General features: G+C 41.3%; 1 protein-coding gene across 1 annotated transcript in view; it reads left to right on the forward strand.

The window, feature by feature from the left end:
• LOC128310610 (WSCD family member AGAP003962) overlaps positions 1–15,065 on the forward strand; it is a 40,060-nt gene extending 24,995 nt beyond the window's left edge. The window contains exons 2-6 of the mRNA XM_053047294.1: positions 12,202–12,866; positions 12,946–13,025; positions 14,091–14,262; positions 14,348–14,517; positions 14,607–15,065. Of these exons, the coding sequence (XP_052903254.1) occupies positions 12,218–12,866; positions 12,946–13,025; positions 14,091–14,262; positions 14,348–14,517; positions 14,607–14,762 (1,227 nt within the window). The 5' untranslated portion in view covers positions 12,202–12,217 and the 3' untranslated portion in view covers positions 14,763–15,065. The remainder of the gene's footprint in view (positions 1–12,201; positions 12,867–12,945; positions 13,026–14,090; positions 14,263–14,347; positions 14,518–14,606) is intronic.
• The last annotated feature ends 323 nt before the right edge of the window (positions 15,066–15,388 follow it).

Raw genomic sequence — 15,388 nt, forward strand, 5'->3', positions numbered from 1 at the left:
GATTGCATTAATTACGAAATAGTGGCAAAACACGATCGTGCGCTAACCAGCAAACATCGAATGCTAATAAATGGAAATGGCTTATGGAATGGGGCAAAAAAAAACGTTGCTCACCGACCAACAATCGAAGGTCAAATCAACGCGACTATAGTGGTGAGGGTCACAGGCTGGTTGCGTTATTGAAAGATATTATGCCGGCATACTTACGTAGACCGAAGTTTGGGGATTGAGAAAAATAAACTACAGCACCGCCTAGCGTGAATATTTACACCCTGTAAAAACACCATTTTTCAGCAGCATGTAGAAGAGGCACGTGATAAAAAAAACACGAACACAGAAGAAAAGCACTAAGCTCTCTGCATACGGCCCGTACGAACGCTCTTGCGCTCCGGACGCCGGACAAAACTGCTTAAGGATTCAATCATAAATTTCACCAACTTTGACCGTGCGTTCGTGCGTTTCGATGCGAAACCCTCGCAGACCCTCGATGCGACGAAGGGTCCGTGATTAATATACAGCGATTTGACCGGAAAGGCAGACCGAAGGCAGAGACAAACATGATACAAAAAAAAATAAAATACCACAACACCGACATTTAATGTTTGCGCTATGAAGATGTTCGCCTCGCCTTGAATATTTTCGTAACTTGATGCCCGAAGCTATGGTCGATAATGAAAAGGACCGTGTTTTGGAGCAGGTGGCTCAAAGGTGAATCTTCTCCCTTCTCCATCGGCGTATTGCGTGGTTTATCCTTTTTAGATAGGGACAGGAAATGTGGAGGATAGGCGATGGACGCCATTAGTAACCCTGCCCGGGAATGGAAAGGTGTACGGTGCGTTTCAGATTACAGGTAAAGAGGTTACGTGCTTTGGAATAGTAGAATAACATCAACCTTACGCTTCGCAAACGGCAACGATGCTTGAGATGCCATCAAACGATCGATACGCCGTACACATCGTCCTAAGATCGGACCTAGCTCGGCCCGTCCTTCCTGTCCCGGGCGTGCATTAAGAAGATTAGCACAGCTACCGTACGCTTACAGGAACCTTCGGACTTGGCGAGGCTTATCCAAAAACTAAAACAATCAGCGCTTCGGTTTCACCTTCCTCAGCAGAAGGGCTTCCCTTGGATTCCTCGCTATCTTACGGCTAAGGCTGAAAGGTAAGCCAAACACGCCTCTGCCCAACTAGAAACAAGGACGATGCCGAAAACTATGCAAATCAAAGGGAAAATCAATAGAAAAACATAATACTCGCGGGTTTCAGGTGTGTTCAAGCGGCAAACCTCCGCCCCGTCGCAAACCGTTTGGTCAATTACGTGAAAAAAGCCCAGGCCGATGGGGGTTTCAATGGCAGTGCGGGAGTTGCGGCACGGAGCAAGAATGCAAATGGGGAAAGATTATACTTTTGCGTTACGACATTACCAACCCCAAATGCTGGTAATGATTGAACCCGGTAACCTGCGGTTCAAGCGGATTTGACGTTGAGCTTAATCGCCAGATCAATCGACTCAAGTGGATTGTGTAATCCGTGCCATAAAAGGTTGTCCTTTTCAAGGTGTTAAGGGTGGGGAATCGCTCAAAATGTTACACAACGTTACATTTTAATGTTAGTTTTGCCACTCATGTGGTTTACAACAATGATAACCGGATTAGTAGGTCAAATAAAGAACCTAACCAATGGATGTGTTTTTTGCCGGAAAAAAACTACAATCCTTTTCCTTTACCAGATTACCAACCCTGTAAAATTTCAACTCAACTGTAGAAAATGTCGTTTAGGGTCTGTCACTGGCATACTGGATGTTTATTATACAGGTTTCCATACTGTTTATGCTCGGATCATTGCATCAAATCAAATTGTTTTCATTCGTTTCGATTTTACCTTAATTGTTTTAATATTTAATTGTAATATTAGTAGTTTTAAGATAAGTAGATTAAATTAAACAGGTACAAATATTACAATGGAATATCAAAACAAGCAGCTTCTTGCCGGAAGCTGGAAGCTTGGGATTTTACAGAGTTGGAATCCAGTGTTCCAGTGTTGAATAGGGTAAACGGGCCCGAACTGTTTGTTCGATTCGTGAGAATTGTTTTACGCTTTTGACAGATAGTGTTACGTGGTTGAACTGAATTGATAAACCCTGTAATAATGATATTTATTTAAAATTAACATCATTACATGCTAATCTCCATTGAGTGTTTGCGATAAAATATACTCTGTAATATAACTTTAAATATAACTTCTAATTATATTACTGATTAATATCAAAAATTAAAAAATTAACCGATTATTATAAACCTGTAATTTGATGAAATTCCACAGTTCAAATCAGTTTCTAAGTATCTTCATTAATGAAATGCACTATACAACCATTTGCTAGAAAAAATGTAAACAAACATGTTTTAAATTTTCATTAAAGAAAAAAATACTATACAAAAGAGACCTTTGTTCGCGATGTTTCTGTTCGAGCTGTTGAAATATGACTGTAAATACGGTAACAAATTACGGAACGAGTTATTTGTATGACAAACCATTTCTCACCGGTACTGTATGGCACTAGCATTGAAGGCAGTCACGAACTACGCGCACAAAGTGAACACAAAGACGCCCGTCCGGAAAAGCTGCAACCATTTAACCTATCGCCATAGATAACAGGCAAGGTGCAGCGAACAGGTGAAAAAGTATTCTAATTACCTGGTGTCAAGATGAGGCAGAATTAATAGCCGGAAGTCCACGGCAGAGAGATAAAGTGAACGGATTGCTACATGGCACGGCTCGGAAGAACTTTTTTCTGCCCGAGGATTATACACATTCACACCCCGCAATGGTTTACAGGGAAGAAAGATTAAAGTTGAAAAAAAACAAACACACCAACCCAAGCACAGTGAAAGTGTTTTTGTTCCATGGTGGAATGATAATATTGTAACGCAAAAATCATACACCATGAAGAATTTCCAATCGTTTATGGGTTTTGTTGTATAATTACCATTTTCTGGTTAATTTTTGCATTTTTTTGCTATTAAAAATCCACCAAACTTTTTACTGTACAAAACAGGGTAGCTTCGGTTTCCGTCGAACCTGGCGAGTTTCGAGCGCCGTATAAATTTGCCGAAGCGTTACGCTGTACTCAGCAAACCGCAAAACATAATGGAGCTACAAATTCGTTCGATGAAGCAAATGCTACCACCAGCGCTGCTGCTGTACCGATTTCGATAGGAGCTCGTTAGGAAAGCGCTTTTTAATAGAATCGATAGCAAAGAAAAAGTTATTTCGATGGAGACGCCTGGTGGTTTAACCGTTACCACGTGTTAGCAACGTGTGTTCGTGTCTGTGAAAATGTGTGCTGCATTTTAAGATCCTTTACCACCAGCAAGCAAGAAAGCATCGTAAAGTGTTTGGCATGAAAAGTGTTCTTTAATTCGATTCCATTCGGGTAAACCGTTAACGGGCGTAAGAAATAAAAACCCTCCCAAAAACACACCCATATCGAACGACCCTGCACACCTTCCAGAAAGCCCATAAATCTTTATCGGGGTTTTTTTTTATGACGTTATGGAACTGTTATGTTTTACAGTAAGTAAGGCTTTCACTGTACATATAGAAACATACTTTTCTCGATGCTACGTAAAAAAATTGTGGAACGTATAAGTAATGAAGTACAGCAATTTTCATAACTCACCGAATCGATGATGGAGAAAGGTTGAATAAATGTTGCGAAGAATGGCACACTTTGAAGCACAGCATTGTATGGCCTTCGCGGCGATTAAGCCGGTAAAGGTTGTTGTGCAGCGTTTTCATAAAGTCCGTGAATTATTGATGAGCCTTTACGTGAATTTTAGCAGACATTGGACGCATTAATATTGAAAAGTTGGGAAAAGCGTTTTATTTGAGATAAAAAATGTTCCCTTTCGTACGCAATGCCTACTGTAATGGACTGAAGCATAGAGCGTGTCTAAAACATTATTAAACTATACTTATTTTATTTTATTTTTTATAAACCGCTTATTAGTAGCAAGGACTGACTATTCGTCTACGTGGTGAAATTAGGCCATAAATGGCTGCAAGACACTATAAAGTCGTTATAACAAGAAGAGAGATAGAGATAAAAACCGTTTATTTGGTTTTACATTCAACATTTCTTATGAAAACGACCAGTTTTGATCATCCGGAACAGTAATCACAAAGATCACAAAAAGCGTAACGGCAATAGATTGTTGTGATAAGAAATTCTAATCAATTCCAAAATCGCAATAAAAATAGCATAAGCACGGCCTTATTTTCTCTTCCATCCATTTGCCTATCTGTTGGGTTTACGAAGGTTTAAATTAAAGAGCGAAAATTTTATAACGGCAACCATGCAAAACTTGAGCAAATATCAAGTGCGAAATTGAAACCATTTTTTTTTTTTTCAAAACCTTTTATCTGTTATTGAGTTGAACGAGCACACCAGAGTAATTTGTTGAAGAATTTCAATTAAAATATGAAAATGCTTTATTTCAACATTTGTCGTACAATGTATCGAATCTTCTATCGAAACGTGTCTATACCTCAATGTACACGCTAACTTTGCTTGACACGGTATATATATGGAAAACTAGTATACATTGAAACATTGAAACAATTTACTTTAAAACGTCAAACAATTATCTTTAAAGATATCAAAACCTTCATGTCTTGGTCTGAGCTTTGAGCTTCTGTGGCCATCGTCGGAGAATACTATGTCCCCATGAAACAATGTGACATTCATTACAATATCATAGCTTCTTTATTTCTAGCGAAATTTTCAGGGAAATCTTTGTTGCAGACATGATTGTTGTGTGAAAAACACTGATAATTATAGCATTTTTTCCAACGGTTATTATATCCAAATCAAGCAATGAAAACGAAACTAACCCAGATAAAGAACACCAATCTGTTCGCATCAATCAAACCAACAACTTTAGCAATAAAGCATACATATTTCGCATCAGCTGGATGGAAAACTTTGCCGTAAAATAAATAGCATACAATCAAACAATGGGAAAGAAACTTTTCACATAGAAGGATAGACAGTAAACGGAGAAAAAATGTACACTACAATGTACCATTTTGCAAGTCGACATTCAATGGGACACAAATCAGAGATGTCAGCGGGGGGACGGTGGAGTGGGGGAGGGGAATGGAGCGAGAAAAAAACGAAGAATTCACGCAAAAAGAAAAACGACAGTGAGCAAAAAAACAAAATAACATGCTCCACAAAGCATTAGCATCGAAGGCAGGACACATAAGCGCAAATCGGGAAGAAATACTACATATTGTGCTATCACATTATCATGAAACATACCATCCGTCTTCGGAGAAAGCAAAAAAAAAACACCAACAAACACCCGGACATCGGAACGGGAAGGAAAGAAACATGGGAACGGAGGAAGTAAAATATTCAATAAACGCCAAGCCGTCCCACAGTAGACGCAATTTGCAGTTACATCCCAGTGGTCGGGTGTTTGGCATCCAAGCATTTCGACTACAAAGTAAGCAAAACCGTCCCTTCCCAAGGGACCGACATTGTGTAAGTCACAACACTTTCCCCTGCTAGGGAACGAAAGTTCCAACGGGCACGGGTTATCTGTATGCTTGTGTTAATGGAAAAGCTGGATGGGAGGTGTGCCGTTTTTCTAGCTTGCCTATCGTAACAGGCAGCCTAGCCAGCTACTTATCTGGATGTGGATGGGCGTAACAACAGTGCGAGCATGCAGATTTGCCGTTGCGGCATGGATGAAGATTTCCATCTACCACTTAGTGTCGCAGCAGGTTCCGACTGTTCTGTTTCATGCTTCAACTCCATGGCTAAGCTAAAGCTGTTGGAAGATGATTTATTAGAGCTATGGAAACTGTTCCAGTAAATAGATACATCGACACCAGGCTCCTGTGCGATGCGCTTCGACCTCCGTTCGACGTACAGGGCAAGAGAAGTGCGCGATGTGTTACGATTCGTGCAATGTATTTCCTTTAGTCATTTATCTAATACCAACATCAATCATGCAAATTATCTGTCCAATTAGATTGTGCGGACGAAGTGTACATGCACATGCATCTGGGAGTGATACTACAAAACCTGCAACCAAACACTTTAGTGTGAATTTGTGGCAAATTTAACACCAAAACGATTATGCCGTTTGTTTATTAATTCTATTGAATTCCAAACCTTATCGATACGCATTTATCTCGATGCAATCACGTGGAATGGTACAATACGAACACTTCAACGGCACCGTAAAGTGTACAGCAGCGAAAGGTATGACAAATTGTCAAAGCGAACGCAAACTTTGCCACGAACTCAACCAAACCACCCCGAGGGATCGATTCGGCTCAATAGCGAAATCGCCCTTTTCCATACATTTCTTTGTGCAGGCAAAACAAAACCAAAGCACAAAGCGAATCTGCACCAATAGCCCTCTGTCAACGATTTGCCGTAATCCACTTCAACCCATCCTGACAGCTGACAGCCGAAATGGGATGGCGTTCGTAAAATTTCTAGCCAGCGTTCGCCGAAGTAATGCCGACCGAAAGGCGCAAGCGGTGTGTCGATTGGAATTTGGAAACCATTCGCCGGAATTAAGCATCGCTCGAACACACTCGAACGCGGTAGGTCGTTTGCCTTTTCAAAGCGGCACATAGCAAACTTGACTAGTTTTCATACCAACATATCTTCACCTTTGCATACTAAACGATAGCGATGAGTGTGTGGCTCGGGTTTAAGTAGTTCACGGTAATTGGGTTCGCTGAGAAAGTGGAATAAAATTATCTCTACCACCAAAAATGGGTTATTTCCGCGCTCGGTCGTGACGTAATGGGGACCGTTTCAGCCGTGCCTTAACAAACGAGATGATTCAATCAATTAAGCGTGCTTGGTAGATGTTTTGCGTTGAAACATGCTCGCGCAAAAGGCTAATCAGTTTGAAGTGAAATGAAATCCATCAATATGGCATCACTATAATTGGATTTAACAAGTGGGACTATCGGTATATCCTTGGTGAATTTAAACCATATTATGGTAATTAGTTGTTGTAAAGGAAACCCGAAATAAGCTATTTAACCTTTAATCTCATTGCCTTCTTTAGATGTTGTAAGCTATAAAAGAACATTATTAAAGAGTTCTTGTGGCAATCAGTAAATTTCAGACCCATGGAGGCGCCTAATACTTCACACATTGACATGTTAGTAAATCAGAAACATTTATTGTAATAATTAAATTATTATTAAATTTATTGGTTACATTGAAGACGATGATGAACATAGATTGGGAACTACGTTTAAGCTATACTTAGAATACATTTGCTTTGTTGAAAAAATTATTGATACCAAAGGGTGCACCCAAGAAAAAAATTAAAAACTCTGAAATTACTGTCACATCAAACAGTTATATTTTATTAACAGACGCGTTCCGTCGCCTTTTTGGTATAATATTATCAACGATTCATCGTGTGCTGGTTTTTATCTAGCCAGTTTCACTAGGTCTTAATATCTCAGATCGTGGTACAGTTTCACAGAACAGCATAAACTAATGTATCGTATAGTAGCGATCTTCTTTGTCGCTCTCATGTGCACAAGTCTAAATCAACTTTGAACTAAGCCACATACCTAGCCATAATCTTTGAAATTAAAAAAATGAGTAGTTTCTAGCGTGATCTAGCGTAGGCTCATCTCCTCTGCAAGTGCTGCATCGGTGGACCTAAACCTCTTCGAAATACTGTACTAACTGTCCTTCCAAAAAACTGCATATATTGTAATTGATTTTTATGCATAAATGCACACACATTGTTAGATCAAAAGTATATTTCACGAGGTTTGATACTGTTTTCATTGTTCTATTTGTGCAACCGTTGCAATCATGTTGCAAGTCGTAACCAATGATCAAGAAATAGAATAGACGAGCAAGAAAGCCATTTTTCTGAAGATGGGTTACTGCTTTGACACAGTAGTTCATTTTATTTTTGATTTATTATTGTTAACAGATTGTTTATAGCAATAGCTATTATACTATCTTGGTTTAAAGCGTTACACTCTAAATTACACTTGAAACATCTCAGGTTCTAACATATTTGTTTTTTTTTCATCGTCCCATGTCTGTGAAGCGAAAGCATATAAACAAAACTTCCTCAAAAACATTTCCAAAAAGAAAGTAATTAGTCAATAGCGACACTTAAGTGCTACCTGTTTGTTGTATGCACACGATGAAACTTTCGGTGCGTTGAAACTTTCATCGCAAACACTTTTGTGCTTGCTTGACCAACGAGTGCATTCTAGTGTTTTCTAACGTGATGATGATCTTCTCGCCATACGTAGGGTAACGCGTTAAACTGGAACACTAAACTGAAGTGAAGCAAGCAAGCCGCTAGAAATGTAAACAGTACTTGTCTTCTGGAAAAGAAACACCACACAACAAACAACAGCAGCACGGCCTCACGTTCTCGCATTCCGTGCCGATGGGTTCCAACGAGCTTGCACACTCCAGCGCGCTGAACCAGCCTTAAGAAAGTTGCCACACAATAGCACGATGGGGGTTTTAAAGCCCTGGGCAATGCGCACAAAGCGAACTTGGAGACGCACACGCGTAAAAGCAGCAACACCAGAGCGCATTGATCCTGGCTGCAAAACCCTGCTGATTCTTTTCTCATCCATCCCAATGCCAGCGCCCTTACACCGGTTCGTTATTATCCTCGACAAAAATGGTAATAAAAGCAATACCCTACAGCGCAATATTGATGCAAAGCGGTGGCCCTGTGTCTAGAGCAAGACAGAGAGGCAGAGAGAGCCACTCACATGAGTCGAGTGGCATCCTCGGCTCGGCAGGAGACATCGAAGGATATGCTTTCACCGCCCCGAACGACCGTCAGCCCTCGGCTGTCCTGCATGGTCTTTTTGGGGGTTGGAAATAGCCTATTAAAAGGTACACTTAAACACTCGCCGAATGTCAGCGTGAAGTTGGTGCGCTATCGTCGGCTGACATTGAGATACATTTTCACGCAGTTCACGGATTTGCCCATCGGCCACTGATGGTGATGAACAGATGGACAGAATCACACCACGTCCGGGGCAGATGCTTGCACTTCGGCAAGATTTTATACCGCCTGCATCACACGGCCCGGTCGCTCTTGCAAACAGGATAAAAGCGTTCACATTTCCAAAAATCGATCATCAAATTATCGTCCAATTTGTAGGACGCAGAGGACGCTAGCTGGATGGAGCTTTGCGATGGGATCGATGCGCCGTAGGTGTGGAGAGATTGATGGATTTGGATTCGATTATTTAATGGTCGTTGATATCCGATATCGTTCCATGTAGCGTAGCGGGTTGATGGGTGTTCAGAGCGTAATTAGTAATACTTAACAAATCTTTCATCCAATGAAGGCAAGGATATTTATATGATTGATTGCAAGGATGAAGTATAATAGATCCATTCATTCAAGCATACTTCTTACTACTCAATGCAAATAAATACAACAAAATTCTTTTTCAAAATTATCAAATCCCTCCTTTCAGCAGGTGATTAACGTAATTCAAGCTTTGTTTGCCTAAATATCTTCACACCGACGGACGGCACATAAAATGTGTTTAAAAGCAGGCTCCACGTTGCTTTAGCTACCCATCCCAGAACCGACCTACTGCGACATAAAATCAAAACCAGCTTCAGTTTTACGGGTGTCGACACATAGTGCAGAATGCATGCTTGTATGTGAGACGACTGGTTAGAATGGTTAGAAATTTCTTACCACACAAAGCACTGGTGCCATCGTTAAATACGAAGAGATTGTGGTGAGGGTTAACTTTTATGAACCCAGTTAAACCCCCACCGAAAAGCTCCAGCCATACGACCCGACTGCCGAGAATGGAAAATGCCAGTTGAAGATGGCTCGGATGACAATTACCACTTTGATGCATTGTTGGAAGAAATTTGCATAGTTCATGGTACAACATGGTAAAATGTGTTGAAAGTTTGTGAATAGCAACACTGAATGAATGCTAAACTTATCGTATGTATTGCGATTTTAGGACAGTTCCGCATACTGTTCGTGTAACGTTTTTTTTTATATAATTGGTTTACTGATAACCTTTTTGAAAGCGATGTAACATACTGCACATTTCTCTTAAAAGAATGTTCGTCGTGCAGCTGCATAGATTTTAGTGGAACTACGAGACATTCTTATATAGAGTAAATTTTAAAAAATCGCAAATCACTAAGAGAAGAACGATATATTCACACAATTTACATAATTTATTAATATAGTTAAAGACCTTCGTTATATTATCCTTATTTTATCGATTGAATTCCACAACAAAGTCAAGCTTAAGGTCTATTAATTACGTATTTCTACGGGAAATCGGACATAAAATAATGTGCACGAATTTGTGAAGGATCTCGAACTGGTTCACATGGCTTGTTTTTACCAAGTAGTCATAATTTTACTCCCTATTTCAAAGAAATATAACTTATGTTGGGCCCTTAGTTTAGGGCCTTTACTTAGTTTTAATTTTATCCTACTCTGTTTGGAATTCTTAGTTATAGATCATTGAGTTTATGAGGTAAATATCACTAATTATTATTTAAGAAAAAAAAATTGCATAGAATTTGAAAGTGACTAGCAATAATCTCATCCTAATGTGACTAAATTGTTCCTAAGACTAGGGTTCTTTGAAGTACTCACGATCAAGAGTCACACAATCGAGACTTTTCTAACGGATGCATAAAAAGCACTCCGTCTTAATTTCGATCTATTATCGGCTATGGTCAAAAAAGGGCAAAGTTGATCAGTGTCTAATTCTAATAAACATAACCTCAACTCAACGTAATCTGACGAGCGAAATTCGTTGTGCCCTATTATACTTCCACACATACATGATCCGCAGGAACTTCTTCGTCTCAGAAACAGACTCTGAACAGAGTTAATGTCTCAGGGATTTATGCAGACGCTAGCATTGTACAAGTGTTTTTTTTTAATTATCCCAGCCTCATCCCGCTTGACAAGTGTTTTGAGTGGAGAATAAATGAAACGAAAATTCGTTAACTTTTGTTATTCATCTCTTCAATTTCATCAACTGATCCATCCATTGATCCATTCTCTCGGTTGATTCATTGTTTTACCGTACATTAGCGAACATGTAACATCACACAACAATGCATGTCTCATAGTGCGCACAATGTGTTCATGTGGCAAAACAAACGTTTTACCGTGCCTTTTGTACAGCTAAATGTTAATTTAATTTTAATTTGGTTGAGGTACGTCATGTGCCATAAAACAAAACCAACAACCAAAAAAAAAAAGCGCAACCGTGCCAAAGTGGGTAAACATTTGCAGCTCATGCACTTTTATAGAACCATTAAACTTCCGATACCGTACCGATGGACAACCACGCACGAACCTATTGTTCCATAATTACCAGCCGATAACAAATCTACTTAGTGACTCTGGTCACATCCGTTTATTTTTTTTTTTGCGCCAATAATAATTACCCTCTCGATAGAGCGATAATGACCTCACGGCTCCCTACCCTCTTCTATGAAACTGGCGACTATGTCCGTCCCTTGCACCCGGTGTTTGTGGTGTTACAGTATGAAATCGATGCCAGCAATTATTAACACCCATCAGGCCATCAAGTACGTTACATTGAATTGTTTCGGATGCCGAGCCGCACTAACATGGTAAAAGATGTGATAAATGACACTGCACCGAGAAGACACACGACTCAATGTCATTCGTGCCAGAAGTAACACTTTAGATACTTGAGGCACTGACTGTACAGTGTGCCTCACGAACTGTTTCTCTTCTGCCCTTGAAGCGACCAGGGTCATTCGGGCTGAAGAAACTTGCATCATCAAACAATCCATCCAAATGAAACGATTTCAATGGCTTGGCTTGGCTTAGTTCATGTGGATGGTCTACAGTTTAAAGCGCGTAACACAGATCTCCCACTTGATAGTGCACGTGTTGTGTTTTCGGCTCGCGTGGAAAGAATAGCAATAAAAGCGAAACGATAACGCCGTCTGCATTACATTCTAGAGGGAAGTTATCGTTTCAACTTTCGATCGAAAAATACATTTCGTGAGCTGTAGTAAATTAACTCCCTAACCTCGATTACACAATGAACAGTCCGCTCGAACTGCACGTGCGCTTTTATTTGCTAATCGGTTTGTTTGCCCTCGGTTTTGTTCTCCTCGTTTCAGATGCGATAATGCGGCCATGGCACTGCGCGGCTGGCGACTGTTTGGGGTGGCCGGCACCATACTGGTGTACGTCGGCGGCATACTGTTCCTATCGTTCGTTAGCCTGCAGGGACCGCAGCAGAAACGCGGCGTCCATGGGCCACGCGGCTACGGCGAGTTCGAAACGATCCGCAACCGGGACCTCGGCCTGATGAGCAAGAAGCCACCGTTGCAGTGGTGCACCGAGCTGCACTATCTCGACGCACCGGTCCGTGCACCCCGCAAACCACCCAAGCTGCTGCAAACCTTCCCGGGCCATTTTGTGAAGAAGTTCAGCGTGTACAGCTACCGCGGTGGTAGCAGCGGCAGCAGCAGTAGCAACAACCAGAACCTACACTCAGCACCGGGCCGGACGGTACAGACGGGACCGGCGAACGATGGTACGCCCGCCGGTGGTCCATCGGTCGCTGCGTCCGGTCCCGGTAGCCTGGGCAGTTCCTCGCATCCTGTTCGGCCTAACAGTGACACATCTAGTGGTAAGCTAGTGGATAGTGATAGCGTAAGAAAGGGTGGTGATGTGGCGTGGCGCGCGAAGGCACTACACACGAAACCGGAACTGACGGCGCTCGTGTCATTCCCGGGCAGTGGCAATACCTGGCTGCGATATCTGCTACAGCAAGCGACCGGTAAGCGATTTAACGGCGGAACCGTGTGGTGTGCGAAACAGCAAATGGCCTAACGTCTTAACACGTTCCATTCCAACAGGCATTCTAACCGGTAGCGTGTACAAAGACTATGGGCTCCTTAAAAGTGGTTTCCCGGCGGAAAGTGTCGCCAACTCGTCGGTAAGTGTTTGAGTGTCAGCAACTGGGTCACACGGACCGAGTGAGTGGACGTTCTTGGTAAAAATTTTCCTCAAAGCAGTGTGACTCGCTAACCACTTGTCGTTCTTGTAGTAGTAGTGCTATAATGCTATAATGCGCTATAATTGGAAAAGTTACATCTTTTGTTTTATGGTTTTTAAAATTCCTTAAGATTTTGCACTGACTGAGGCAAAACGTTCGGATGTTACTGCCAAGCTAACCAGCGGGATTTTCAATGCACAATAAATTCGTGCTTCCCAGGGTTTTTTTCGAGGTACTACCTATTTGAGATACTACCGGCCAGAAATCGTAGACACACAACATTTGACATCTTTGGTAATTTTTAATGTTTATGCTATGAAAACAATCACGCAACTGCTTTCGAAACTTTGTTCCAACAGCGGCCGTCAAACCCGAATGAAAAAGTTTTACCCGGTGTTGGTAAAACAGCTATATCCATGAGATATAGCTGAGATCAGAGTGTCGCACAGAGGTTCTGTGCTGGTCACCCGACAAAGGAATCTAAAGATGGAGATCAAGCGCGATGTGTTCTCCCTGCAAGGTGCAAAACAGTGCAGAAATAACTAGACAAGATGGGCACTCAAAATATCATTTGAGAAGAAGCCTAGTAGAAGCGGCTGAAGCGTCACCAAAGATCGCCTACCTGCGCAATGGAACTCAGATGCGAAAAGCAGAACTATGGGTGAACCTCGAACAGACAGTAATGCTCCAAGCCTACGCAAAAATTGTAGACCAAATGTTATGACTTTTTGATTTGCGTGGCGTAAGCAAAGGTTCTGGTCAACTGGCATTAGTAGTCCCGATAGGCGTCCTTGTATCTAATTTAACAGTGTAATACTCTTCTTCATTCGAATATACAGAACGATTATAGAAACAAACTAAAGAAGAATATTAGTTTTATGTTGGTAGAAAACATAAATATTCTATCCTATCTTAACTGTAGTCGTTAAATCTGCAATTCTAAACATGCTTCCCGATGAATTGAGACACTAAAGCAGATTTTCTATCTATTCTCGCTTTTCGCAGGTACTGGTAGTAAAAACACACGAATGGGGCCCGCACGCATGGGCCCCGTACACGAAAGCGATTCTACTGATACGTGATCCAGAGCGAGCCATACTGGCGGAGTTTAATCGTCAATCTGGTGGTCACGTGGGATTTGCCTCGCCTGATCGTTACCGTAGGACCAAGGGTCGATGTAAGTAGCAAGGGGGATAGGAAGAGGGAGGGGCAGGCATCCAGCCGAGCTCGTTAATCTAATTGTTTGCCCGGTTGCTTTTCAGATTGGACTCAATTTGTAAAAAATAAACTTTGGGCATGGGAACAAACGAATCTCTCATGGGCAAAAAATTTCACCGGTGAGGTGAAGCTAGTCTTCTACGATGATTTGGTGGAGAACGTCGAAGGTACACTGCGCAGTATTCTTAAATTTCTCAACTATACGACGGATGAGGTAAAACCCGCAAAACGATCGGCTAGCTTTGTAGCATAATAATGGTGTAATTTGTATGATACATTGTTCCACTTACTACTTCATTGCAGGAGCTGTTGGCGTGCGCACTGATGCGAAAGGAAGGCATTTACCGGCGCAAAAAGCGCATCCTTCAGTTCGACCCATACAGTCCGGCCATGCACGCAGCAATTGACGAGAAGCGTGCCGAAGTGTATGCAGCCCTCGGACGTTATGACGCACATTGAAAACTACAGAGGCTGTAATAGTGATTTATGGTTTCGTTTCCTTCTGCATTAGATGTTTTTTTTTTTTGAAGAAAAAAATACTCTTCAACAACGCAAGTTGCAAGAGGCTAGAAGGAGGGCGCGCCTAGTTTGCTCAGAAAGTATTGTATAAAACTTAAGTAGAATGTTCAATTTTGTAAGTATAGAACCCAGTACGAAAAGAATCGTTCAAACAATTTCCGCACCAATAAGGGCACCATTTCAAAGCTTCCATTTTGCGATGTTTTTGAGCAAAAGACAGAGAAAAAGAGAGAGAGAGAGAGAGAGAGAGAGAGAGAGAGAGAGAGAGAGGATGAGGGATGTGTTCTCCCCTTTTTTGTACAGCCTGTATATCCCGTTTGTTACTGTAATTACTGAAACATTCTAGTCAGCAAAGGGGAAAATAATTTGTTTTGCCATGTGGATGAAGATGCAGAAGAGCCAAAAATGTCTTAACATAACCAAAGTAAAGTAACACGATTTACCAGGAACCAGTAAAACGGAAAGAATAAATTAGAAACCAATATTACCACAAAACACACGATTTAGAGCAAACATTGTAGACGTTATAAGAAACTGGTAAGACTTTTAGAAACAATTTAGGAACA

Source organism: Anopheles moucheti, chromosome 2 (genome assembly GCF_943734755.1).
Source record: "Anopheles moucheti chromosome 2, idAnoMoucSN_F20_07, whole genome shotgun sequence".
Lineage (NCBI taxonomy): Eukaryota > Metazoa > Arthropoda > Insecta > Diptera > Culicidae > Anopheles > Anopheles moucheti.